The sequence below is a fragment of the Bos indicus x Bos taurus genome, chromosome 22 (genome assembly GCF_003369695.1).
Source record: "Bos indicus x Bos taurus breed Angus x Brahman F1 hybrid chromosome 22, Bos_hybrid_MaternalHap_v2.0, whole genome shotgun sequence".
In the NCBI taxonomy this organism is placed as follows: Eukaryota; Metazoa; Chordata; class Mammalia; order Artiodactyla; family Bovidae; genus Bos; species Bos indicus x Bos taurus.
Window position 1 is genome coordinate 46,104,048 of NC_040097.1, and position 27,682 is coordinate 46,131,729.

Genomic DNA, 27,682 nt, shown 5'->3' on the forward strand with positions numbered 1-27,682 from the left:
CAGATCTTGGAAAGTTTTACTCCTCAAAAAGGGTATCAGGGCAATTCTGCCTTCTAGAGCTTCATTTCCCTGAGTGGTGGCCCTGATCCAGAGCAGGCTCATTTGCTTTGCTGTGCTCTCTCTCCACAATTCCTTTATTCATCCCGTGGAGGGGGTTTTATCCCATTTCACAGAGGGCTAAGGGTAAGTGATAAATCAGCTCTGGATGTGTGCAGTTTGAGGTGACCTCTAATGGAGATGTTGAAGTTTGTGGCTGGCTCTTTGATTGGAAATCAGGGCCAAGGGCTGGCAATATAAACTTCACAAAGCATCACTTGTGGAAAATGGCATTATCCTTGAAGCTACTTTGTCACCCTTTCACATCCAATTCATCACCAAGTCCTATTGATTTTGCTTCTACATTTCTCTGCAGACTGCCCAGTTCTCTTCTGCTTCACACTGTTCCAGCCTAAATTCTAGCTTCATCTTCTCTTGTCCAGACAACTGCATTGACTTCCCAACTGGCCCTACCACAGTTTCCAAGAGCCATCTCCATTTTGATCTTAATATCAGCAGCCAAAGTGGTTTTTACAAAATATAAATCAAATCAGTTTTCACCTGTACCAAATTCTACTATGGCCTCCAATACCTTACATGATCTTACCTCTTCTATTCTCTAGTGGCTTTTACTCTACTTCTTTACTCTCTAAACTCTGAGTTTATTTTTCCTCTTTGGTGGCAAAATGTACATAACATAAAACTTACCATTTTCACCATTTTTAAATGTACAGTTCTGTGATATATAGTACATTACATTGTTGTGCAAACATCACCACTATCCGTTTCCAGAACTTTTTCATTTTCCCCAAGTGAAAGCCTGTGCCTATTAAACAACTCCCCACCCACCTCCCCTCACCACTCCCCAACCCAGGGTTGGTTTTCATCTTTCAAGGAGCCCTGCTATAGTCCACACAGAGTTCTTTATACATCTGTCTGTCTGAAGCACTCTTCCTCCCTTTGCCTAGTTAGCTATTACTCATCCAGTGTCAAGGAAGCCCCCCTGAACCACCAAATCCAGGCCAGAAGCTCCAGTAAACCCTTTCAAAACCCGTGCTCCTCTCCGGTGAGTACATAGCTCAGTTTGTACTTAAACATGTGTTGTATATTGCAGTATGGGTGCTGTCAGTCTTCTCTCTCCTCTTAATATAGATTTTAGTATCAGAAGTTACTCGTTTTGTCCGCAGTTCCTGACATAGTGTCTGGTTCGCAGCAGGTGCTTACGATTTGTTAAATGAATAAATCAACCAGTTGATCAATCACCAGTCTGTGAGTACGTCCGCCCCCCAGATTGGAGTCCCTTGGGGCCGGACTTTGGCACCTCATCCAGGGTGGCAGCAGTCTGTGATCTTTGGTTTGACTGTCTCGGGCCTCTCGCCCAGCAGATAGCCGAACCCACGCCCCGGGCGTATCGCGTCGTCACGCGGAACCTCCTTACTTCCACACATCAGAACCTTTCGCTATCCCGGCTTCAAACTAAGCTTAAACTGAGAAGCCTCTTCGAACCTCCGGACGTGGGAATTACATACTTGGACCTCAGACCCACGCGGGTGAGAACCGGGAGACGCGAGGAAAGTTGGCAGGCGCACCCCAGCCATGCCCAATCTACATTTGGGTCGAAGCCCTTTAAGAAGTCTTTCAATCAAGACTCCTCTGGGACCCGGCAGTGGAGGCGCGCCAGGATTGGTCGGTTTGGGTGTGGGTGTTGCTCGGCACCAGCGAATAAGCGGGGGCAGGGGAGATGTTGTGGTTCAAGACTCGCGCATGCGCAGGGTCGTCTACCTGTGCCTGGGCTGCCTGTGACCCGGGCCAGGTCTGCCGGGTGGGCTGATTGCAGAGGAGGCGGAGGGTGGCGCGGCGGGAGGGCGCCGACTCCCGGAGGCCGCTGTCGGGGCGAGGTGAGGGCTGGCGGGCTGAGGCGGGCGCTGCGGTCCGTTAGCCGAGAGCAGGCGGGTTCGGGTGTGGCGCAGGGCGGGCCTGGAAGTGGAGCCCCCTACACCCCGGCCCGTCCGGCCCTCTGGCCCGGTTTAGTTCTCCAGGGCTTCTTGGGGCTTCCCGAAGTCTCGGCTCCCCTTTCTGCCGCCAGCTGCTCTCCTGACTCCAGGACGACCCAAGGTGCGAGCCTGTGGGAACCCTCAGTTGCCAGATGCCGGTGGAGCGCTGCCCACAGTGGGAGGAGACGGGGTGTGTCCGAATGATGGGATGATTGTTTACTTAATAATCCACGAACCTCACGTCAGAGTATTTTAATAACAAACTTCCCTTAGCGTGCCGATCTTGTAAGACTTGGTTTACCAGATACTGGGTTTAGTAGACCAGCTTTTGTGAACATCAGATGTCGGAGCTGATGAGCATATGTGCCCGTTATAGGATTACATCTAGATTCCAGTGCCAGAAGGATTAAGCACTCCAGTGCTTAATTAGGTTTGTAGACATCAAAGCCACAAAAGAATATTCCCAGTGGTGAAAAGTAATTGGTGAAATTTGTGACATGGTCAGGAAAGAAATAAAATTCAGACGGTGGATAGGGTCAATTTTCATTAAATGTACAAAGAAAGAAATTGATTCTGATAGAGATAATTTTAGTAAAATGAAAATGTAAATAATTGACTCCTTTGTTATTGCTAAATAGAATTAAATTGACATAATGGTTTGCCCTGGAAAACACATTTTAGGCAATGTTGTTATAGCTCTAAGAGTTTGTGTTTACAACACAGAGAACATTTTGGGGTCCCAAAGCTTTTTATCCTTTAGAGCCTCAGAGATCAAAGGCATCCAAAAATGATTGCTGATCAGAGAGGAAAAGTGACTTATCCAAAGGAATACAATGAGTGAGGAGCAGTTGTAACTAGTGTAACCCTAGGTCTTGGCTCCTTTTATTAACAGATCTCTGATTCATTCTAAGTATGAATGCTCTAGGGAAAGGAACTGTTTTAGCAAGATAGAGTTGCTGTAATCCCAAAGATTGGATTTAGAGACACAGAGTGTACTGGAAAGACCACAGGCTTTCCAGTATTTCTGAGTAAGGAAGTTTGGGATGGAATACTGGCTCTACCACTTGAGCTTTAGAACTACCATTTCCCCATCTGTCCAGTATAGATCATACCCATCTTATAGATAGTTATGAGCATTAAGCATCATCAGTGTGAAAATTCATAGCATAGTGCCTGGCATATAATACTCTGTGTGTGTGTGTGTGTGTGTGCGCGCGCACTGTCAGCCATGTCAAACTCTTTGCGACCCCGTGGACTGTAGCCCACCAGGCTCCCTATCCATGGGATTTCTCAGGTAAGAATACTGGAGTAGGTTGTTATTTTCTTCTCCAGGGGATCTTCCCGACCCAGGGATCGAACAGCAGATGTCTGCTGTGTTTGCTGCGTTGGCATGTGGATTCTTTACCACTGAGCCACCTGGGAAACCTGGCATATAGTATTACTTGGTATCAAATTCCATCCCCTACTCTTCTTAGCTCCTAAGGAATGGCAAACTTGACCTGTAACCCTCCTCCCTACCTCATCCCCAAGCAATGCAGAACCAAAGCACTTTCTTGAACTGCAAATGAGGTGTGCCCAATTCTCAAGTCCTGTGGCTGAAGGTGAATTCAGTAAGGGAAACGTAATTTTCTCTATTTTGTCCTACGTATTGTGGTTTTAAGATGTGAGCAATGCCTTATGGTGAACCCTTGTGTTTGGATATATGTGTGCCAAGTCAAACTTGTTTTGCTTATTTAAATTTGTTTGGTAAGGCCTGGTTGTTTAGTGCTGTTTGTCTTTCCCCCTTTTTCCCTCTTTGGAAAGAGGAGGAGAAGTGTATGTGGTAGAGGTTTGGAAGAGGGTTAAGGATACAGAGATGAAAAGAAACCAGTGGGAACCAGGCTGCCCTCCAGCTAAGCACAGCCTTTTGCTAGTAGAAAAGGGACAATTGATAATATGATCAGTTTATAAATAGATGCTGAGAAAAGGATTTGGGAAATGGCAGAGGCAGATTAAAATATAATTTTTATAAACTCTAATAGTAACTAGGGTGCTATATTTGATTACTACTTCAGTTTCTTTTAAAATTTTTCATTTATGTAAACCTTTCTCTTTTCCAAGTGGAGATTTATTGTAGGAAAGCTTTTTTATTAGTTCTGAAACTTAGTTTTTAGATAAGCTTTATTAGTTTAAAAGTTATATTGAGAGCTTCCTAGTATGTGCCAGGCATGGTGCTAGGTTATAGGGTCCCCTGGCCTGTAGAAGGAGCTAGTAAGACAGATTTGTGTGTCTGTGTGAGCACTCTTCAGCTGCCTTTGTCCTTGTATAACTTTTTCTGTAACTGAGGCATGATTTTCCAGATTCATGCCACTGCTTTCCTTTTATAAACTGAATTCTGGTTATCTGCAAGCAGCTTTTATTATAATGAATTCAGAAATTATAGTACCTTCCAGTTTGGAAATGTTATTTAGTTGCAGAGCTGCTCCCTATAAAACATGCCCTTCAATATGCATGCATAAATCATCAGAATTACAGTTAATTAGCATAAAAGAATATTGTTCTACTAGTAGAGACATTTTTAAATGACATTTAAACATAAAAAACAAGTATGAGCTGAATTTAAGTAAGGGATTAAAAACTTTAAGTTAATACTTATTTCCATTTTTATGTTAAAGTAATTATACTGACTGATTCAATGGACATGAACTTGGGCAAACTCCGGGAGACAGCGAGGGACAGGGAGGCCTGGCTGCAGTCCATGGGGTCACAAGGAGTCGGACACGACTGTGCAACTGAACAGCAACGGCAGTTATCCTGACAAGAATGTGCAGAGATAGTACAGAGTATGACTGATAGATTGTATGATAATTGCATGTTTAGTTAAAAAAAAACCTGCCAAACTTATATTCCATGCCAAACTTATTTTCCAGAGTGACTGTCCTATGTTAAAGTCTTCTCAGCAGTGTGTGAGAGATCCCATTCCTGTGCACGTTTGCCAGCATTTGATACTGTCACTCAAAATTTTTGTATCTGTTCTAATCAGTAAGTAATATTATCTCACTGTGATCTTAAGTTGCGTTTCCCTTAATAGCTAGAGATGCTAGATATCTTTTCCCATTCTTTTTTGCCATCTCTATATCCTCTTTGGTGAAATGTCTGTTCATGTGCTTTGTCCATTTTCTAACTGGATCTTTGTTATCACTGTTGGCTTTTGAGAGTGCTTTAAAAAAATTCTAAATATCTAGAGTCCTTTTGGAGGTGTGTGGTTTAAAAATATTTTTCCCACTCTCTTGCTTTTCTTTTCATCCTCTTCACGTGGATTTAGGCAGTGCAAAAGTTTTAAACTTTGATAAAATCCAATTTATTGCAGTTTCTTTTATGGATTGTGCTGTTGGTCTCATACCTGAGAACCCTTCCTCAAGTCCTGAACATTTTCTCTTTGTTTTCTTCTACTTTTATACTTCTAGTTTTTACATTTAAATTTATGATCTGTTTTGATTTCCTTTTTATGTAAGGTGTGAGACTAGGTCAAGATTCTCTTTTTTTCTTTTCCTTCCGTCCATTCACACCTCCCTTTCTCCCTCTTTCTTTCCCTATAGATATTCATTGCTCCAGCACCATTTGTTGAAAAGTCTGTCCTTATTCCATTTAATTGCTTTTGTACCATTGCCAAAATCATTTGACTGTTCTTGTGTAGGTCTAATTTGTGGGTTCTGTATTCTGTTTCACTGATTTGTGTGCCTATCCCTCTGCTAATAACACACAGCCTTGATTACTGTTGCTATACAACAAGTCTTGAAATAAGATTGTGAGGTATGGTCCCCTTTATTCTTTTTCAAAATTGTTTTAGCTATTTTAGCTTCCTTGCCTTTCCGTATAAATTTTAGAATATTCTTATTTATATCTATAAACTATCTTGCTGATATTTTTACAGGAATTATATTGAACCTGTATATCACTTTGGGAGGAGATCTTTACTATGTTGAGTCTTCTAGTTCATAACATGGTATATCTCCTCACTTAGGACTTCTTTGATTTCTTCCAGCAGTGTTTTATAGTTTTCAGCCTACAAGTCCCATACATGTTTTGTTAGATTTACACCTAAGTATTGCATTAAAAATGGGGTTCCCTAGTGTCTGAGATGGTAAAGAATCTGCCTGCAGGAGACCTGGATTCGATCCCTGGGTCAGGAGGATTCCCTGCAGAAGAAAATGGCATCCCACTCCAGTATTCTTGCCTGGGAAATCCCATGGATAGTGGAGCCTGCTGGGCTACAGTCCATGGGATCACAAATAGTCGGACACATCTGAGCAACTAACATTGCATTAAAAAAAGTATAGCTTTATTGAGATCATTTTGGGGATGATGATAAATGTTATTTAAAATTTTTGTTTCTATGATCCATTGCTGGTATGTAGAAAAAGAATAGATTTTTGTATGTTGATCTTATATTCTGAAACCTTGTTGAACTCCTCCTTCATTTTAGGAGGTTTTTTTGTTTTTGTTTTTTTGTAGGTTCTTGGGGATCTTCCATGTAGACAATTATGTCATCTGCAGATAGGAGTCATTTTATTTCTTGCTTATTTCTTCCTTTCCTAGTTCCTTAGATTTTTTACATTTTTACCCCTCAATGAAAAGTCTGGGGAGATTGGAGAAATGGGCTATGTATGGTCTGTTGCCTTGTAGACTAATTTTTATTTTGTAGTTGTTGTTGTTTAGTGGGTAAGTCATGTCTGACTCTTTTGCGTCCCCACAGACTGTAACCCACCAGACTCCTCTGTCCATGGGATTTCCCAGGCAAGAATACTCTTGGAGTAGGTTGCCATTCGCTTCTCTAGGGGATTTTCCCGACCTGGGGATTGAACTCCTGTCTCCTGCATTGCAGGCATATTCTTTACCATCTGAGCCACTGGGGAAGCCTTTAGCCTTCTGTTATTTTTATACTACTGCAGTTTCTTCCTGTTTAAACTGGGATTAATTATCCATTCATCCATTACAGATATGGCCTTTATTCTTAGAACTTACCCTTAGGTAGTAGAAATGGTAAGTCAGTAACACAGAAAACAAAGAGGTAGTTTCTCTGGGAATTTAGAGAGAGGTAAAAGTACTTCTAGGAGGGTGTATTGGAGACAGTCCTTGGTGTGGATTTGGATGTGAGATCTGAGGAGTGTGAACTCAGGTGAAGAATGCACAGAGCCACAGAGGTGAAAAGAGCAGCGTGTATCCTGGGGCTCCCGTTTCCTACTGCTCATGGGAATTGAGGTGCCAGATTACATCCCCATTGTTCTTTGGCAGTGCACACACCTGCTAATATCCTATCCAGGTAGAGGCCCTGACAACAGGGTCTGTGAAACAGGATGTGTGGATACATGGGAAGATGCATGAAAGCTGATAGAGCCACCCCCTAATCCCTGGGTGCAGGGCTGCCGCACGCAGGTGTGAGGTTACGCCCCGTGCGAGCACACGCAGAAGTTGCAGATGGGGGCTGAAACCCTCGCCAGGCTCTGCCTGCAGAACTGGTCCAGGGCTGTTTCCACCCTGAGAAGCACCTTGTTCCAGTTTGCCTCAGGCACCACGAGGCCTCCAAATCTGTTTCCTAGTGTTTCTTAATGGTGCTCACCTATCATGGCTAAATATTTAGTATCTTACCATAATATCATTTGCTAAATGACTTGCTTTAGCCATCTGGAGGAACTCAGTCATCATTCTGAAGATTGGCTCAGTGTCAAACGTGAAGAAATTCAGGAGGACACGCTATCCTCTCTTTTCTTTTCGCCTTCTGCCTTCCTTGCCACCAGCTTTAGGTTAAATGCTCAGAATCCCTCCACTGCAGGTCAGGATATGGCAAGTGAACCACTCAGCACTTACCTTCATGGAGCACCTGAAACGCACAGCTCCCTGGACCCCGTCCCTGCTGCATCAGCATCAGGCTCTTCCTGGCCCTTTGGGGCCATCTTGCGGCCTGTGTCCTATTCCTCACTGTCACTGCCATGGCTCCCTTTCGGCCTGCTTCCTCACATCTCCATTGCCTCATCCCAGTTGGTTTAACTCTGGAAATGGAGACATTCATTAGAGAGAAGGAAAAGGAGGATTTCAAGTGAAGATGAGACAGGGAGGCTAATGGAGGGGCGACAGTTGGGAGTGATCTAGCAACAGAGGGCAGGGAAGTTATAATAAAAGCCACACATTTGCATTTATGGTAGAGGTGAGGGCGAGACAACCCAGAGTGAACATTTCCAGGGTGGGGTGCTGCCAGCTCATCACTGGGCCCTCAGTAACAAGGTGACCTTCCTTCCTCAGGTGTCCTCATGACTTCTCTTGCGGACCATGTCCTTGATCCTTTTTGCCTGCGTGGTAAGGGTGAGGGATGGACTGCCGCTCTCGGCCTCCACTGATTTCTACCACAGCCAAGACTTCCTGGAATGCAGGAGACGCCTCAAGACTTTAGCCTTGCGACTGGCCCAGTATCCAGGTCGAGGTTCCGCAGAAGGATGTGACTTCAGCATCCAGTAAGCAAGCCTGTTTCCTGTTCCAGAATATCAACCCAATTTGGGTCACTCTGAACCATGAGCAGAAGTGGCATTATGCTAATCACACCATATGAAGAGGAGGTCTCATGTCAGACAGTGGTTCGAGGTCGTGTATCTATAGTAGAATCAAAGGCGCTCGAGCTTTGCAGCCTCACTCCCACCTCACTGTGAGCGGAGAGGCCATGAGCACTGTGAGCACCGGGTCACCCAGTCTTCATGCTTTTAGTTTGGTAGTTTTTTCTGCATTAGGGTGCAGGCGTGGAGAAAGGCAAGTCGGGAGGAAATACTGGATTAAAATGTCAGGACAAGGAAAAGGATGAGAGTGAGGACACCAAGAAAATAAGGCTTGACTTGGAGTTTTAGCCCTCAGTTTTTGCTTTTTAGAATGTTTTCACCTTTAAAACAAATTTTAAAGTAAAAAAAAAATTTTTATGTGACAGGAGCAGGGGAGTGAAAAATGAGCATCAGTAGGTCCGTCTTCTCAAGGAACTCCAAGTCAAATGAGAGGACACTGAGCATGCTACAGTGAGGCCAATGCTCCAGTGGAAGCAGGAATCAGGTGGTTACAGTAATCATGGTCAGAAGAACTAGTACTGTTTTCTATGGTCTAGGCCCTATTCTAAGTGCTGCAGGTGGCCTATGAGGTAGATAATGGTATTAGACCTATTTTACAGGGAAGGAAACTGAGGTTAAACAACTTTTTAACCTAAGGTGGTAGAGCCAGGATTTGAGTGCAGGCAACTAGCAGCCAGGTTCTGGTTGTGTCATTTCTTATTTTAGGGCTTAGAGACAAAAGACGTCCTGTGGAGGGATCAGGGGCAAGGCAGGTTTTGAAATCTCACAATGGGCTGTTACAGATTTTACATCTCTCTTTTCCAGAATTTAGGTTTTCACTTCCCAAGTCCTTTTTGCTCTCCTTAATAGTAAATTTTTGATTCACCTGAGTAAGGTGGGATCCATTAGAGTAGTCCAGTCTCAGAATCAGGAAAATGAAAGGGAAAGTCTAGGCCTGCCTCCAGACTAGGTGGGGCTGTCAGGCAAGAAGAGCTGTGGCCTGAAGACGGACCCAGATGGCAGGCATGTGAAGCTGTCACCTGTTGGCCGGGTGCCCAGGAGCCAACACTAAGCTGCATCTGCCCACATCTGCAGCTCCCTTCTCTGGGTGCCTGAAACCCCCTTCCTTGGGGGTCCCGTCCTCATTAGGTTGGAATAATCTCACATTCTATGCACATTTTGTGCTGTACCTCAAAGAGGAAACCTTTTCTCAGAAAAAGCAAAAACCTATGACTTCAAATGAAATTCTGGGCAATTCAGTCTTTATTTGAAAAGTAGAATATACAGTGTTTACTCGTTTGTCTTTTAACTTAAATATTCACCATTATTTTCACAGAGGAAACAGACATTTTTTGTTACAGGTGAGCAGTCCCATAGCTTGTTTAATGATTAATAAGTTAAAGTGATCCCTGGAGGAGGGCACAGCAATGCACTCCAGCATTCTTGCCTGGAGAATCCCACGGACAGAGGAGCCTGACAGTCTAGAGTCCAAGGGGTCACAAAGAGTCGGACATGACTGAGTGAGTTAGCATGGACGCAGGCAAGTTAGAGTAATCACACCTTGTCAGTGGCAAATGCTGCTATACATTTTCGAGGAAGTGTAAGAAAGGCACAGTCCCGGGCAGGTCCACCTGAAGAGACGATATGTATGCAACAGACAGCTCCAGACTGTTCAAGGCCCAGCAGATCCAGAGTGGAGGCAAGGTGATGGCCGGGTGCAGGATGTGAATATGTGGGTCTGTTCCCTGGTGACATAGTTCCTTTCGTTACAGCTTCTCTTCTTCGCGGGACGTGGCCTGCATGGCTATCTGCTCCCTCCAGTGTCCAGCAGCCATGGCCTTCTGCTTCCTGGAGACACTGTGGTGGGAATTTACAGCTTCCTATGACACCACCTGTGTCGGCCTCGCCTCCAGGCCATATGCCTTTCTCGAATTTGGTTTGTAACCCACTTTCTTAGTTGTTGTTCTTTCTTGCAGCATCGTATGTATAGAATTTCCAGTTTGAGTTTGGCTTTGACCATCAGGGAAAATCACTGGAGGTTCAGGACCATGTCACTGAAGAATAGCCTCATGCCATGAAATTTCAGGGGGCTTCCCTGGTCGCTCAGAGGGTAAAGTGTCTGCCTGAAATGCAGGAGACCTGGGTTTGATCCCTGGGTCAGGAGGATCCCCTGGAGAAGGAAATGGCAACCCACTCCAGTACTCTTGCCTGGAAAATCCCATGGACAGAGAAGCCTGGTAGACTACAGGCCATGGGATCGCAAAGAGTCGGACACAACTGAGCGACTTCATTTCACTTTTAATGAAATTTCACAGCAATGAAAGGGGCCTGCAAACTTGAAGCCAGGTCCAACACTCTGGCTTTTTACCTCTCCAGAGCTTGGAGCGGGGTAGAAGAGGGTGAACCCTGTGTCTTATTCTGGAGCAGGGGGGTCAGCAAACTGCAGGCCGAGAGTCTGTTTTTGTAAATAAAGGGGAACACAGCCATGCTTGCTCTATTACTGACAGGTTGTCTGTGGCTGCTTTTGCCCTTCCCTGGCAGAGATGAGCTATGACAGGCCATCTGGGGCCTATAAACTTAAAACGTTGTCTGTCTGGCACTCTGAGAACACTGTGCCAACCCCTGCTCTAGAGCAGCGCTGCTCAAGGGTGGTTCATGGACCTGTGCTTCCAGCGCGAGGCACATACAGGGAGTGACAATAAAAGGTTAGACATTCTTACGGTACTTGGACATTCCTGTGACATTTTCAGCTGTATTTTATCCAAGTATCTGTCTGCAACCATTTGGAAATAAGGAAACACTAGTCCTCATGCAGAGGTTTGAGAAACACAGCTCTGGAAGACAAGACTACTTTTCTAGGCTCTGTCAGAGAGGCCCTGTGGAGGCTCAGGGGTCTGGAACACAGCAGTTGTGATAGCATAGGCCCTGTTTCTGTCAGGTGTGATTCAGGTCATTTTTGAGGGGGAGAAGAGGAGTGGAGGTGGGAGTTGGGGGGTTCTCCAGTCTCAATGTAACCTGCCACAGTCCCTGTGATGCTCTTGAATGAGGGGCTGACAGCATTTGGTTCTCAGGGTCAGGTGTAGGGCTGCCACCTGGAAATGTGGCCACTTAGGCTTTCTGGCAGCTACTGCTCACACCCCCTCGTGTGGTCTGTGGCCAGTCCATCAGTAATAGGGCCAGCACTGTCTTTTGGTGTCACCCAGAGGTGCTGGGAAACTCCCTGGTACTCCAGCCTGCACCTGGTAGGCCTGTGACATAGACCACAAGTCCCTCTTAAGCCTCCCTGTGAGGACTGCCACTCTCAGCCCCACTTCTTCTGTGTCCCCAAGTAGACCATAGCTGCAGCATCCCTTGGCTGTCGTTTGATTGGCAGCTGGTAGACCTGTGTTCTCTCCCCTGTCATCTCTGCATGCCTCCTCCTTTGAAAGTGGTGGGCTTTGTCTCACAGGAGCCCCTTCCTGGCATCACGTTTGCTCATTATTGAGTGAGTGTAGAATGAAAGTAAAAGTATGTGGATATTAGAGCTTCCCGGTAGCACGGTGGTAAAGAATCCACCTGCCGATGCAGGAGATGCAAGAGACTGAGGTTCAGTCCCTGAGTTGAGAAGATCCCTTGGAGGCAACACACTCCAGTATTCGTGCCTGGAGAATTCCATGGACAGAGGAGCCTGGTGGGCTACAGTCCATGGGGTCACAAAGAGTCAGATACGACTGAGCGCATGCACACACCCCACACGGATATTAGAATTATACATGATTTTGTTTTGTCAATATATTTGAAACTTCACCTCAAGTACTTATTAAAAGTTGGTAATGGATTAATACTAAATGTAAATCAAATAATTAAAACCAATACCTTTCATATAATCCTGGTTTGCACAACATATTCACGTTTATTTGTAGTTTTTTTTCACACGCCTTTTCTTGAGATAATCAGGTCAAGAATGACTGTCCCCATTTTGCAATCTTAGAAATCCTTTGTGAATGGCCCAGGTTTGTACTATGAGTTGTGCTTGAGCTAAGACTCAAGCCTGTCCCCTGATTCCCTTGCCACTGAGGTCCTGATGGACAGACTGTCACATTTTAATTAATCTCCTCTGAGAGACTGATGAGACCAGTCCTGATATCTACAAATCATTCGACCCTCATGTGTAGTTGACACTCTTCAGAGTCTGGCTAACTTATTAGCTTGCTTAGAAATGCAAATTTCATTGTGTACCTATTGTCTTATAACATCCATTGTGATGACATTCAGTTTGGACTGCTCTCTTTTCACAGACAATGTCATTCAGAAAGTGAAGTGGCATTTTAACTATGTAAGTTCCACCCAGATGGACAGCAGCTTAGGAAAAATTCAGGAGGAACTCAAGTTCCAGCCACCAGTGGTTCTCACCCTGGAAGACACAGATGTGGCTAATGGGGTGATGAACGGACACACACTGATGCACCTGGAGCCAGGTAGGTGGCCTGCTGTGCTCTGGTATTGATGAAAATGAGGTGAGAGTGTGTATTTCAAATGGACATTGATTGTTCGACTAGGAAGGTGTTTGGGTGGGGGGCGGTATATAAAATGTGTGGGGGAAAAGACATGGGCTGATCTTGTTTCCAGGTAGCTTTTATTTAAAAAAAAAAAAAAGAAGAAGAAGCTTGACTGTTGTGACAAGTAAGCTGATCTGAAGGGAGGCAACTCTTCTGATGAAATTTAGAAGAGTGACTTAGCAGGTTGTTTTCTTAAGCAGGGTGAACCCTGCACATATAAATGATGTTGTTGGATCACACAAAAAGCAAGAGAATTCCAGAAAAACATCTGCTTCGTTGACTACGCTAAAGCCTTTGACTGTGTGGATCACAACAACCGTGGAAAGTTCTTCAAGAGATGGGAATACCAGACCGCCTTACCTGCCTCCTGAGAAATCTGTATGCAAGTCAAGAAGCAACAGTTAGAACCTGACATGGAACAATGGGCTGATTCGAAATTGGGAAAGAAGTACGTCAAGGCTGTGTATTGTCACCCTGCTTATTTAACTTATATGCAGAGTACATCATATACAATGCCGGACTGGATGAAGCACAAGCCGGAATCAAGATTTCAGGGAGAAATATCAATAACCTCAGATATGCAGATGAAACCATCCTAAGGCAGAAAGCAAAGAGGAACTAAAGAGCCTTTTGATGGAAGTGAAAGAGGAGAGTGAAAAAGCTGGCTTAAAACTCAACATTCAAAAAATGAAGATCATGGCATCTGGTCCCATCACTTCATGGGAAATAGATGGGGAAACAATGGAAACAGTGACAGATTTTATTTTTTTGGGCTCCAAAATCACTGCAGATAGTGACTGTAGCCATGAAATTAAAAGCTGCATGCTCCTTGGAAGAAAAATTATGACCAACCTAGACAGCATATTAAAAAGCAGAGACGTTACTTTACCGACAAAGTCCGTTATAGTCAAAGCTGTGGTTTTTCCAGTGGTCATGTATGGATGTGAGAGACCATACATATGATGTGAGAGGACCATAAAGAAAGCTGAGCACCAAAGAATTGATGCTTTTGAACTGTGGTGTTAGAGAAGACTCTTGAGAGTCCGTTGGACAGCAAGGTGATCAAGCCAGTCCATCCTAAAGGAAATCAGTCCTGAATATTCATTGGAAGGACTGATGCTGAAGGTGAAGCTCCAATACTTTGTCCACCTGATGTGAAGAGCTGACTCATTGGAAAAGACGCTGATGCTGGGAAAGATTGAAGGCAGGAGGAGAAGGGGACGACAGAGGATGAGATGGTTGGATATCATCACTGACTCAATGGACATGAGTCGGTGGACATGAGCAGGCTCTGGGAGTTGGTGATGGACAAGGAAGCCTGGTGTGCTGTAGTCCATGGGGTCACAAAGAATCAGACATGACTAAGCAACTGAACTGAACTGAAGGAGATTTTCATTCTCCTTTGCTGGAAGTCACTTGTTGAATAGTACAGATTTGTACATTCTCTCTCTCTCCTTTTTTCCTTTAACAGTGAGTCCTTATCTCATCACTGCAATGGTGAAACATTGCAAATCTCCACCAAGAAACCCCCACTCCTTGATGGAGGGCGTGGAGGGCTGTGGGGATGAGAGTGGGCAGGGGTCAGGGCCAGGCCTACTAGACCTCTCGCTCTTGGGTTCTCTGTGGGACCCAGAAACATCTCTCTGTCCCTTTGGATTTCTGAGTCCTTGTCGAGGGATGAAGTGTTGATGAACATATTCACAGCGCCCTGGCACCCGTGACTTAGTGTGCCACTAACAACATGAAGCATTCAATACCTAGCACATAGCAAAGCATGCTTTTTGGTATTCTTTGTTTACAGTTATATCCAGTTAAACCAACTTTGAGTTAAAGTGGATATTTGCATTCTAAGAACTCTGTAATGGTATAATCCTTCCCTGGAAGACAGAACCATCTATACTATAACAGTCTAATTACTTTGTTAACAGTTTTATGCTAAACTCATTGCTTGAATTTTGAAAGTGGTGTTTTTTAAATGTTCACATTTTTTGGCTTAACTTTGGTTTTCGATTTGAACTGTTTCAACCAGTGAATTCCTGGATTGACTCTTATGCCATTCAGTAAGTTGTTGTAATTTACATTGGGATTGGACTTAACATTCATGGAAGGATGTCTAGGGCATCAGACCCCAAGCTTCTCCTTTGCTGAACCTGAAGACAGGGTCACTTTGTGATGTATGTTTTGTTTTTTAACCACGTAGACAAGAGGAGCAAATGCAGAAGGTGACAACTTGCCTATCTTTCTAGGACGTTTTACTGTGGTTTGACTCCCCACTATTGTCCCAAGTCTAGAGTCTTAACAGGTAGCTCTGTTCTGAGAGGAGTTTTCGTAGTGTAAACTAACACACTAACAGTAGGCATCAGTTGGGCTGTGGTGTTTGTGTGTGTGTGTGTGTATCCATATGCGGGAAATGTGAGGACAAAAAAGGATGATTTAAAAGGAGTACAGCAAGGACTTCCCTGGTGGTCCAGTGGCTAAGACTCTACAGTTCCAGTGCTGGGGATGGGGGGTTCACCCCTAGTCAGGGAAGGATCCCACATGCCGAGTGGCACAGCAAAAAAATAAAATAAATTAATAAAAGGAGCACAGCAAGAGAATGGTGGGACCCTGCTTAATTGTGTGAACCAGAGTCAGTTTTAGCAGTTATCTTTAAAGAGGGAGTGATCATTTTGTCTTGATTAGAGTTCTGGAAATAGCTTGTAGCCGAAATAATCCATGTTTCCCTCCTCTTCCCAATAACTTTGAAATTTAAAAAATCGCATTTGCTATGAATTGCTCCAGAAGCACACATAATATTGAATATTGTCCCTATCAGAAAAAGAATGGAACACTTTACATGCTGATGGTTGAGGTGTGTAATAGAAAAGCTTTAGGGTTTGACAAGCAATTTACAACTAAAGCCATAAATTGTTTTAAATCTGGATTTCTCAGCCTAAGCCCTACTGACATTTTGTACTGGAAATTCTTTGTTACGGAAGCTGTCCTGTGCATTGTAGCAACCTGTTCCCAGGGAGGACAACCTAAAATGTCCCTAGACATTGATTGAAGAGCCTTATCTCTGGCTGAGAACCGCTGGTTTAAATAGAAAGGAAATGAAGTACTTAAGAAAATCTATGCTTTCTTAGAGAAGGGCCTCTTTCTCGAAGAAATTCACCTTGGATTTCCAGCTCCTTTCTGTCCTTCATCCCTTGCCTTTTCCCACTCTAACTACAGCTGCTTTTTAAATTAATATGTTTGCGATTGTGTGTTTAATTGAACTTGTTCATTAGCAGAGGTCTAGTTCATGTTTTTACTTTTTTTTCATATAGAAATTGTTTTCACTAAACACTTCCTTTTTTTCCTTGTGAAGCTCCTAGTTTCCGAATGGAACCAGTGACAGCCCTGGGCATCCTTTCCCTTATTCTCAACATCATGTGCGCCGCCCTGAACCTCATTCGCGGAATTCACCTCGCAGAACATTCTTTACAGGTAACCTTTTCTATACAGTTTAAATCGAAAGACAGGCGATGGAAGAAGCAGATATGGGTGCATATTGTTTACAAGGTTATTATTCACTACGTTTTAAAAATTGAAGTAAAATTCTTACTTCTCGTTTTATTCTTCATAGTGAGTTGAGCAAATAAGAAACTTGCTCTTTTGTATTTGTTTTCCTGAGAAGCCAAAGGGGCTGCTGGAATACTGGTGAGAAATGGACACCTTGCTACAAGGACAGCTGGCCACGCTGTGGCCCTGGGGACACCGAGAGTCCCTGCAAGGGCTGGATTGTTCATCCAAGGCAAAGTTTGACTCTCGGACTTTAAGATTCAGGCCCTTTTTCCCCGGGTAGAGTTGTCTCATACTCTGATTTATATCATTCAGATGGATACCAGCCTCCCTGTGTCTTTGTCAAAAGAACTGTATCACTATGAAGTTGATTTGGCAGCCTGCTCATCTCAAAGCAGCTTTCTATTCTAATGCTTTTTACTTATTATTTTTAAATTTTGAAGTATTTCAAGCACTTAAAAACAAGCATGGTACCATTATGAACATGAACAGATAGATGTTAACTTTAAAAACAGAGTTGGGGATAAGTAGATGCAAACTATTACATTTAGAATGGATAAACAAGATCCTACTATAGCACAGGGAACTGTATCCAACCTCCTGAGATAAACCATAATGGAAAAGAATATAAAAAAGAATGTACTTGTATGTATAACTGAGTCACTTTGCTGTATAGCAGAAATAGCACAACACTGTAAATCAACTATCCTTCAATTTAAAAAAAAGCCAGAGTCAAGATGCTCACACCTAGGCACGTGGTAGCTAAAATCTGAAGTGCAGCTGAGGTTGAATCTCAGGGGCCTTACAGAGACCAGGGTGTTTGGGGAATGGCAGCATCCTGGGCCCTGAGTGGTGGCTGGCTGTTTCCACACCCCATCTTTGGCCAACACGTGCTATGGTTCCCGCTCTTGCTGTTTATGATGACTCATAAGCGGATACTTACCAAATGTCTGTATGCACTAGAACAGGGGTTCGTTGCTCAACGAACCTGCCTCAGGGCACATATCAGAGTATGGTGACATCACTAGGAGGTGGCAGTACCTGGGGTGGGAGGAATTGGGGAAAGTTAGTACTGACAGATGAGTTGGATTTTGAGAGGTTGGCAGGGCTGGGGGTGGGGAACATTCCGGGTTGCGGGCTCAGCACACATGCATGGGAACTGGACATGCTTGGTGTATCCTGGCCATTCAGAAGGATCTTCTGTCACCCCCCGGTCTGATACGTGAACAGGGGCTGGTTTCTCACCCAGGCAGGGATTTTGTACTGTCGGTTATACCAGACCCAATGCAGAGTAATGCACTTCATGTCATACTGTTTCATTCCCTCTAACTGTTCCTTTTCATGTGTTCCTCTTATTTGTCTTAGGTTGCACATGAAGAAATTGGAAATATTCTGGCTTTTCTTATTCCTTTTGTAGCCTGCATTTTCCAGGTGGGTGAAATGTTGATGTTTTAGTGAGTGGGTTAAGCCCATTACCTTATTTTGCTCTGTTGGAACCATCAGTGAGTTTCCAGATCCTGCTTTCATTCCACCAAGACATTGGTTCAAATCATGGACAGTCCCAGCCCTTAGCAGAACAACTTTCCACCCATCCTGTCCAGTCCTCTCATTGTACAGAGAAAAGACTTTTCGGCCCAGAAAGGGAAAGTCATTTGCCCTAGGCCTCAGGGCCTCTGAAACAGTGCAGGACAGAAACTAGAAACTGGGACCGGGCTCCCAAGAAGGGAGGGATGAGACTGCAGTGGGGATTGGGTTGGGCCTGGCCAGTGTGAGGCAGAGCCCTGCCTTGTGCTTATTGCTGGGCATCCAAGTACAGAAATGTCTTTCTGCAGAACTGACGCCCAGGTATATGTGTTTTTTTCAGACACAGGACTGGGGAAAAAATTGTTGTTTCTAATAGAAATGAAATCTGTCCTTAGGAAATGAAACAAAAATTATAATACTAACTAGAGCGCTTTGATTATTAGTTATTTCCGGAGAAGCTGCGTGCTTAAGGGCTGGGGTAGGAAGGGGCTTTTGAATCCCCTATGAAAAGGTAGCAGTGAAAGTGTTAGTCGCTTGGTCGTGTCCGACTCTTTGTGACCCCATGGACTGTAGCCCACCAGGCTCCTCCGTCCATGGAGTTCTCCAGGCAAGGATACTGGAGTGGGTAGCCATTCCCTTCTGCAGGGGATCTTCTCGACCCAGGGATCGAACCCAGGTCTCCTGCATTGCAGGCAGATTCTTTACCGTCTGAGCCACCAGGCAAGACTTGAATCCCCTTTAAGCAGAGTTAATTCTAACAAAAAAACCTGACTCTCTGTCCCCACCCTCTACAAAGTCTAGGATTTTAGTACCTTTTATGCATATTTAAGCCTCTTCTTCTTGTAATTAAAAGTTCTTTTCTCAGGGCACTTCCTCTCTCTTCTGCGTACATCCTAGATGGCCTATTTTTACGTATTATCTGATTGTGCAAAAAGAAATTTTCAACCTAAGATTGAAAATACACTCATACTTTGGAAAATCAAGTCCCCGAGATCATGGGTGTTGACAAGAATAGTTTCCTGGACCTTGCGTTTCAGGGCTGCAGGGATCTTCCAGTTCCACCTTCATCCCCTCATCTGCGGTCTTACTTGATTAGCTCTTTCGATGGGGAACTCTCCCTCCCACTTCACTCTGAGCTTTTGTCAGATTGCCCTGTGTTTTCAGAATGTGCCTTTTTTTTTAAACACTGAAACAAAAAATGATTTCCACCTTTTGCAGAGCAAGAATGTCCTCTTTCTGTGTGATAGCCCTACAGGAAGCATCATTCTGGAAGACCTTTCCCTGAGTCAGAGATGCTTCTGAAGATGTAATAGGGAGGCTGTCTAGGGAACAGTGGTCCCCTATGTAGTTGTAACTCAGGAAAAACTAACATAGTAAAAGCACAGCTTCTCTCACCAACTTTCTCACCTGTTATAACTCCCCCAAAGGAAAAGTTCCTTTAGGCCAGTTGCTCTTGTTAGGGTATCCCCACCTGGCTGTCTGCCCCCGACCCACATCTCTTCTTTATGTACAGCACAGCCTGGACATGTCTGTCTGTATTTCTTAATTTCTTTCAAGAGGGCTGTGTTCTCATTCCTCCTGTAACCTATTTCACTTTCTTATCTCTTCCAAATCCCCACTTTCATCCACTGATTGACAACAACTGATCCAGTGAGTCCAAGCTCCACTGTAACAAATTTCAGTTTACTAAGCCAACGTGTATGAAACGCCACTGCAGGGCAGGTACTATCAGTGGACCTGGCGTCTGACCTCGGCCATCTTGCTATCTCTGATGGGCCTCCCTCTTCTGGTGTCATTTCAGTGTTATCTGTACCTGTTCTACAGTCCAGCCAGGACTATGAAGGTGGTGCTGATGCTGCTCTTCATTTGCCTGGGCAACGTGTACCTGCATGGGCTGAGGAACCTCTGGCAAATCCTCTTCCACATAGGAGTGGCTTTCCTGTCTTCTCATCAGATACTGACGAGGCAGCTTCAGGACAAGCAGTCTGACTGCGGAGTGTGAGGCTGAGGCCATGGGATGGACGGATCCTTTGATTTTCCTTTGAGGGTCATCGGCGTTTCCCCTTTTACTTCTTGGCTTCACCTCAAGTTTCCATCCTCGAAGTTCCTTTCAACCAAAGCAGACTGATCCTTCAAACCAAGATTTTTTTCACTGGTGCAGTGGGAAGCACGAAGTTGCTGGACATCTGGTCTCAGTTTTGTGTGAGAGTTACTGCAGAATCTCCAGTTCAGCACTTTGGACAGCAGAATCTGGGAGCCCAGTCAGAAAGCACATTACTGGAAGACCAACATGGAATGATTTTGGTCTTTTACGTTGAGTGATGCAATAAACCAGTAGATTCAGTATCGGTAGTTTTAAGTAATTGGCAGTTGTCTCCAAGGAACCACTTAAACATCTGTATCAGCTTTTCAGTCTAAATGTGACTCTGGTGAGTTTTTTTTTTAAGAGGGTCAGCACAGGGTGAATTAACTTAAAAAGTGGTTTATAGGTATAACATAGATAAATTTTGTTTACATTTTTGATAACTTAGGTCTGATACCTTTAGAATATTTAAATATATTTTGGATATAAATTGAACTTCACTTAGGGTTAAGAACAAACTGAAGCTGAGATAATGGTTGAGAAAACTGAACTTATTTAATTTATATATAATCTTTCATGGTAGTGGGACTGTAGGGATACAGAAATGTTTTGTATTTATTTGTAGGGTATATCTGAATATTTTTAAAATTAAGTAACCAGTGCTACTGGATCATAAGCTTATAAGCATGAGCAGAAATGAGAATATCAGGACTCCTTGCAGTTGGCCACAAACTAGAGGAGGTGGGTCACACATTCACACGTTGGCAGTTTGCAGTTACAGGTGGGAGAGGCTGCTTCATCAACATTGTATGTGGCAGCCGAGTGCTGGGCATTTTAATCATGTCCTTTAATACTTGACCCTGAGTACTTGTTCTCAGAAGACCTCACAAATTAATTACTCCTCTACACCTTTTGTAATCATCTTAATTAGATTTAGTTCAGTTCAGTTGCTCAGTCGTGTCTGACTCTGTGACCCCATGGACTGCAGCATACCAGGCTTCCCTGTCTATCACCAACTCCCTCATTTTTATATGAACAAAGGTTATGTGTATGTTAACTTTTTAGAGCTTTATAGCTTATAAAGCTTTATAATTAACCCTGTGCTCAGTTCCTGGGTTGGGAAGATCCCCTGGAGAAGGAAATGGCAACCCACCCTCGTATTCTTGCCTGGAGAATCCCCATGGATAGAGGAGCCTGGCGGGCTACAGTCCATGGGGTCACAAAGAGTTGGACATGACTGAAGCAACTTTGCACACACACAGGTGCTCTGAAAAGTACTTTTCTTTCTCTCATTGTCAAAATATTGACTGATCATAGTTTTCCAAAATTTAGATCTGAATATGATCCCTGAGGCCTCTAGAAACTTCAGCCTGGGTTGTCCAGTACTGCTCAGGAGGCCATTTGGGAAGTTTGGCTTTTGGATTGTTCTTTGTAGAAGTCTGGAATATGAATAGCTCCACCATATTGCATAGAATACTCTGGGTTGAATTGTGTGATATTGATAAATTACAGATTCCTATTTTGGTAGTTTTTAAGAGTTGAAAACTATCACAGGAGTTAACGAGCAGGTAAGGAAAGCAAGGATGTCATTTTAGGGAATTCACTTGACCTTGGTCATTTCATTACTGGTGGTGTATTGTTACTGAGCTACCTAGTGTCACTTAAAAGAAAAGTTCATGTGACTAGGAACTGTAGTGGGAAAATGTTGCCATGGTAACTTTATTTTCTTATAATAGAATTTCCTATTTTTAATCAAAGTATTTGGACGTGAAAGTTACATTGGCAGCATCCTTAGATGTTAAACCTCAGAGTCATCTCCCCAATGATTTCTCAATTTGCATAATTTTCTGCGGGGGCTTCACTGGTGGCTCAGATGGTAAGAGACTCTGCCTGCAATGCAGGAGATGTGGGTTAGATCCCTGGTTTGGAAAGATCCCCTGGAGAAGGGAATGGCAACTCACCCTAGTATTCTTGCCTGGAGAATCCCATGATAGAGGAGCCTAGAGGGCTACAGTCCATGGGGTTGCAAAGAGTCAGACACAACTGAGAGACTAACACTTTAATTTCCTGCATCCCTAGCAGATAAAGCGGAGAAGGCTATGGCACCCCACTCCAGTACTCTTGCCTGGAAAACCCCATGGACGGAGGAGCCTGGTGGGCTGCAGTCCATGGGGTCGCTGAGGGTCAGACACGACTGAGCGACTTCACTTTCACTTTTCAGTTTCATGCATTGGAGAAGGAAATGGCAACCCACTCCAGTGATCTTGCCTAGAGAATCCCAGGGACGGTGGAGCCTGGTGGGCTGCCGTCTATGGGGTCGCACAGGGTCGGACACGACTGAAGTGACTTAGCAGCAGCAGCAGCAGCAGATAAATTTTCAGGCTTTCTGGGACATAACTTTGAAGAGATGGTGAAATAGAATGGGAAGCTAAGGAGGAGAGACAATCTTTTCATATTAGCAGCGCACACAGAGCTTTTAAAGTTGATTAGAACAGCTTACCAATATATTATTTTCATCTTGAGTTCGTGTGCTATTGGTGTTGCCACGTAGCCCGGTACCCAGATGCCCTGGGGGTCTGTGATCCACATTCAGCAAGTAGTGAAGCACAGTCCTTGCAGAGGAGACCCTCCTGGCCTAATGGAGTGGTGATCCACAAGCTGGTCGAATGTGGTCTGAATCTGTCAACACCTACATGTGGTCTGAGATTTACTTTTGCAAACCAAGGGAAAAGACGCAGTCGGCAAACAGTACAGAGTAATGACCACATAAACATTACGTAACTGAAATTCAGCTAAGAGCAGCCTCAATTCAAGTGGAGGAAGAGGCTGATGATAGGAAAGGCATTCTGGAGATTTTGTCCAAGGGAAATCGCAGGCTCGGGGTTGACTTGGTCAGGCGTAGAGCTTTTTAGCCCTGTGTCATCCTTGATGCCAGAAAGTTGACCCCACATGGCCCTCACTCCGCCATGGGCCTTCGTTTTAGCTGCTCTAGCACCTTTGTTTTCTCAGTCGTTAACTGATCTCACGGCTGCTAATGTTGGAAAACCCTTAAAAGTGCCTTCTGGTGTCAGATGTGGCAAGATCTTGAGCATCACTGTGTGCAGTGTCCGTCTGCTCTATCTGGGCGGGGATGTGGCTCAGTGCTGTCCGGCAGGGGCCGAGCCCAAGGCTTCCCCGCCTGCAGGTGTGCTAGTAAGGGAACCACGTAGGCTCTGCTTTTCTTTCCGGCTTGACTGTGACAGGGCCATGCTTGGGTTTCCTGTCCTGGGCAGGGACACTCGGAGGTATGTTTGGGTGGGATTTCCTCTCGGTACTAGAGGCCTCACTGCCCGCAGTGGGAGGATGACCATAGGCTCCCGGTTTTGCTTCTGCAGCTGGCACCCCTTTTATCTGTGAGTCAGTTTTAAATCTTCAAAGGGTAAGAAAAAGGATATTGGAAGGAAATGAGAACACTTAGCATCCTTCCTCCCACCCCCACCTTGAGTTCCCTGTTCTTTTCCTAGGTGCCCCCATTCAGATCTCCCCTGCCTCTTTGCACTTCTGCTGCCTACATTCCAGTCCTAGCGACAGAGGCTGAAATTAGAGGCTCTGGATGGAGGGGGAAGCCACCTTTCACTGTAATCGACAGGGTGGGTCCAGGAGCTTCAGAGAGGGAGCAGATGACACTGAGGCCCAGCCCTCTCCCCTGAGCACCACAGGCACACAGCAAGGCTGGCTCTTTGGGGTGCAGGAAGCAGGGGGCAGACGAAGTGTGGAGGTGGGGCCTGGCTGGTTGCTGGAAGACAGCAGCTGTCTCCTTGGCATATGGAGGTTGCACGCTATACTTTCAACCAGGGCTGCTGTTCACTGTTCTTTGATGGAATCAGCCACTCGTCACACCGGGATGGGTGACCCTCAGAGAACAGCACAGTGCAAGTGAGGACTGGCCAGGAGGGAGGGATTATGGAGGCCAGATGAGCACGCAGACACCTGCCCCAGTGTTGCTCACATTCCAAGCGATTCTACACAGAATCCCAGTCAAGTGCAGGGAAGCCTTACCTGTGCGCCCTGAGCATTAATACAGGTGGAAGAAGAGAGTAGATGTGCCCTGGAGAGGTAACGCGGGATGGAGCGCCCTGTCAACTGGCCCAGGCCTGGAGGTTGGCACGGCTCTTCCACTTGGTCCGGCCCCACAGTGGGCGAGTTGTGGCCCATGGGCTGGGGTCCTCTGGGAAATGGTGGTAATATCAGCCTGCTCCCCAGCGAGGTGTTGGCTGGGGAAAAGCAGTCATGGAGGGGATGGTGGGTGAATCCATCGTTCATGTGCAGGAGGAGAAAGGCTTTGCATTTGCTCCACTCAGCGTGCGGAGGTTCTGCATGCTTCAGGCAGCGCAGCTCAGCACAGCTGTGTCTTCTGACCTTTGCAGAAAAACGCCTCATGCTTTCACTGCAGGAAGGTAGTGGCCTCTCTTCCTGCCCCTGGACCTGCCTCCTGCCTTCCAGGCACAGCACCTTTAGTACCAGTGATGTTTGGTCCTCCAGGATCCAGGGAGGCCAGGTCTGCTGGTTAGACCAGATCTCATGGCCTGTTTCTGACCCAGGTGAGGAGAGCTCTGGTTCTGCCATCTGGGAGCAGTAATGTCAAATGTGTATTGCTGGGGAAATGTGATTGGTAGAGAACCTGTGAAAAAAGACTTGTCAGTAAAATCTGGGAACGGAAGCATGTAGGAACATCTGCCCGTATGTACTGATGGCGAGGCTGTTGCCCGCAAGCACCTTTATGTAGTGTGAAAGGATCAAATCCATTCTGCTCCTTCACCCTGTGCTGGGTACATAAGACCTTCTTTAACCCTCAGACTTAAGCGATTCTGGGTTGTTCTACAAGTATTATCCAATGAGTCATTCATACGATGTGGCCCCCAGGATTCCATTTTGTTTAATGGAGTTTTCTACTCCATTGAAGATTGAGGGCATTAAAGATTGAGGCTTGTTTAGCCAGGGAAAACCATTTATCTCACATATTAATTTTGAATGCTTGCTACCCTTGTTATACGAGCTTCTTCTGTTTTCATGTAATAACGAAGATCTATTTTGAGTATATGATGAGTGTGTTTTAACAAACTTTCAGACAGTCATAAAGTCTAAACGTGTTGATATAGGTAAAGAATGTTGTATAACCATTATATACTATGTGTGTGTATATATATATATACATATATATATATATATATATATAAAATAAACAAGCTGGCTCTGGAAGTGGGAAGAGAATAAATCCAAGGTGCTCATTAACTTGTGTGTTTGTGTGAAAAATTCTGAGTTGTGGGTCTGTTTTCCTAGAGGGGGTGATGTGGGCCTGGCATAATGGAGGGGGTTGTGTTGAGAGAAATGAAATTCAAGTCCTCTTGTCCAGTGAGGTCTAGACAGGTGTACAGGCTCAAATAGTCTTCAGCACTAATCCCTGGAGTCTGGAATGCAATCATGGGTCCAGGAAGAACCTTGGGAAAACCAAAATAGAAACTGTGGCCCTGGCCTGGGGGCTGGGAGGGCTGCCTTCTCTGCAGCCTCTGCTTCTGCCTGGCTGTGTGCCCCCAGCCAGTTAGTTACCTTTCCCTGTTCTGGGCTCTGAGCTCCTGTCATATCGTTTTTTTCTTTTTTCATTTCCCAGGACCAGCCACCAGAGGGCACACCACCAGCTTCCCAGCCCAGGGACTGGTGCTGTTTTGCAGGGTGATTCCTTCAGCAGCTGATAGAATTCCCCAGAAAGAAAACAAATGCACCCAGCTTTCCTGACCACGCTTTAACCACATAGGGGAACGCATGCTCCAAGTTTCTCGTCACCATCAGTCCTGAGCGAAGATTTTCAGAGGAGGACAAAGACTTTCAAAATAAGTATCTGGATTATTGAGTTCTGGGATTTGGGAGTTGACAGAACCTTTAGGCACCATCAGGTGCAACCCTATTGCTGTTCAGATGCAGGAGTTGAGGCCTGTCCTAGGTAGCCGGTGACAGTGTAGCCCAGAGCTTTGTCCTTTGGGTTGAGAACAAGGTACACTTGGAATAAAAAGTGCCACAGAGAATAAAAAGGGATCTTCGCCCATAAAGGGTGCCCTTTCTGTGCCAGGAGGGCTGTGTGCTAGTTTAGGCTGATGAACTGCCTGCCTTTTTCTGGGACTCTAACACTGACTCAATGGACATGGGTTTGGGTGGACTCCGGGAGTTGGTGATGGACAGGGAGGCCTGGCAAGCTACAGTTCATGGGGTTGCAAAGAGTTGGACATGACTAAGCGACTGAACTGAACTGAACCAAACGTCTGTGGGGCCAGGTAGCAGGGCTGCTGCCTGACAGCTGTGTAGCATCCTTGGGCAGGGCCAGCAGAGGACTGAAGCTCAGGAAAGGGCCCACCTGAGTGCTCCTGGCTCTGCTGTAGCAGCTCTAAGACATCTCCGGTTGAATGTGCAGGACGAAAACTATTTCATTCATTGAAGAACACCAGGGAGTGTTGTATTTGACCCGGCATGAAAGAGTGCTTCTTAAACAAAACGCATCACAAGCACAACCCTCAAGGTGAAATGATCAATGAATCTGATGACATACAAATCATGATTTCATGCACAAAGTTTAAAGAATGATAAGATATTTACAATGTCTGAAATCAGCAAGGGATTAATATACAAGCAAGTCCTGAAATCATTAAGGAAGATAAGGGACTTGAACAGAAAAATGAGCAAATTGCCTAAGAGAAAACCCAGAAAGCTAATAAGCATATGAAGATGTTTAAAATCATTAGAAATACAGAGAAAGACCTATTTAAACAGTTGTAAGGTATTATCTTATGCCTATGAGTTTGGCAAAACTTAGAAAGCTGGGTGGCAGCAAGTATTGGAGCAAGTTGAGGGAATATGGGACTTCATGTATGGCCAGTCTGAAGAGCTGTGCTACTGTTATTGAGCTGGACTGTGTTTTCCTCAAATTCATATGTCAAAGTCCTAACCTCCTGTGCCTCAAAATGTGGCTGTATTTGGTGATAGGGTCTTTTAAAAAATACGGATCATTTAAAAAATCTTTATTGAATTTGTTACAATATTGCTTCTGTTTTGTTTTGTTTTTGGGGGAGGAAATCTTAGCTCCCTCACCAGCGATTGAACCCACACCCCCTGCATTAGAAAGGGAAGCCGTAACTACTGGACCACGAGGGAAGTGATATGGTCTTTACAAAGGTAATTAAGGTTAAAAAAAAAAGATCATATGAAGAGGGCTCAAATCCTTAAAAGTAGAGATTAGGACACAGAGATGTACAGAGGGGAGACCTCAGGAGAGCGCAGGGAGGAGGTGCTCTTCTGTAAGCCAAGACGGAACCAGCCCTATGGATCACCTTGGTCTCCAACTATTAGCCTTCACAAATGTGAAAAAATAAATTT

The 27,682-nt window shown here is 44.8% G+C and overlaps 1 protein-coding gene across 8 annotated transcripts; it reads left to right on the forward strand.

Moving 5' to 3' along the window:
* Positions 1-1,291: 1,291 nt before the first annotated feature.
* Positions 1,292-27,345, forward strand: SEC22C (SEC22 homolog C, vesicle trafficking protein). 8 transcript variants are annotated; one of them, XR_003507734.1, is made up of 9 exons: positions 1,941-2,151; positions 4,940-5,051; positions 8,310-8,518; positions 10,366-10,529; positions 12,871-13,050; positions 16,481-16,599; positions 18,040-18,105; positions 20,000-20,627; positions 25,929-26,386. XR_003507734.1 is itself a non-coding variant. In XM_027522487.1 (8 exons), the coding sequence occupies exons 3-8, from the start codon at positions 8,337-8,339 to the stop codon at positions 20,198-20,200; spliced, it is 912 nt and encodes a 303-aa protein (XP_027378288.1). In that variant the 5' UTR covers positions 1,292-1,934; positions 4,940-5,051; positions 8,310-8,336; the 3' UTR covers positions 20,201-25,552. The 8 variants fall into 8 exon arrangements, 7 of the variants coding, with proteins under 7 accessions (XP_027378288.1, XP_027378291.1, XP_027378290.1 ...); XM_027522487.1 differs by lacking the exons at positions 1,941-2,151; positions 25,929-26,386 and adding an exon at positions 1,292-1,934 and having other exon boundaries at positions 20,000-25,552; XM_027522492.1 differs by lacking the exon at positions 20,000-20,627 and having other exon boundaries at positions 25,929-27,345.
* Positions 27,346-27,682: the final 337 nt, after the last annotated feature.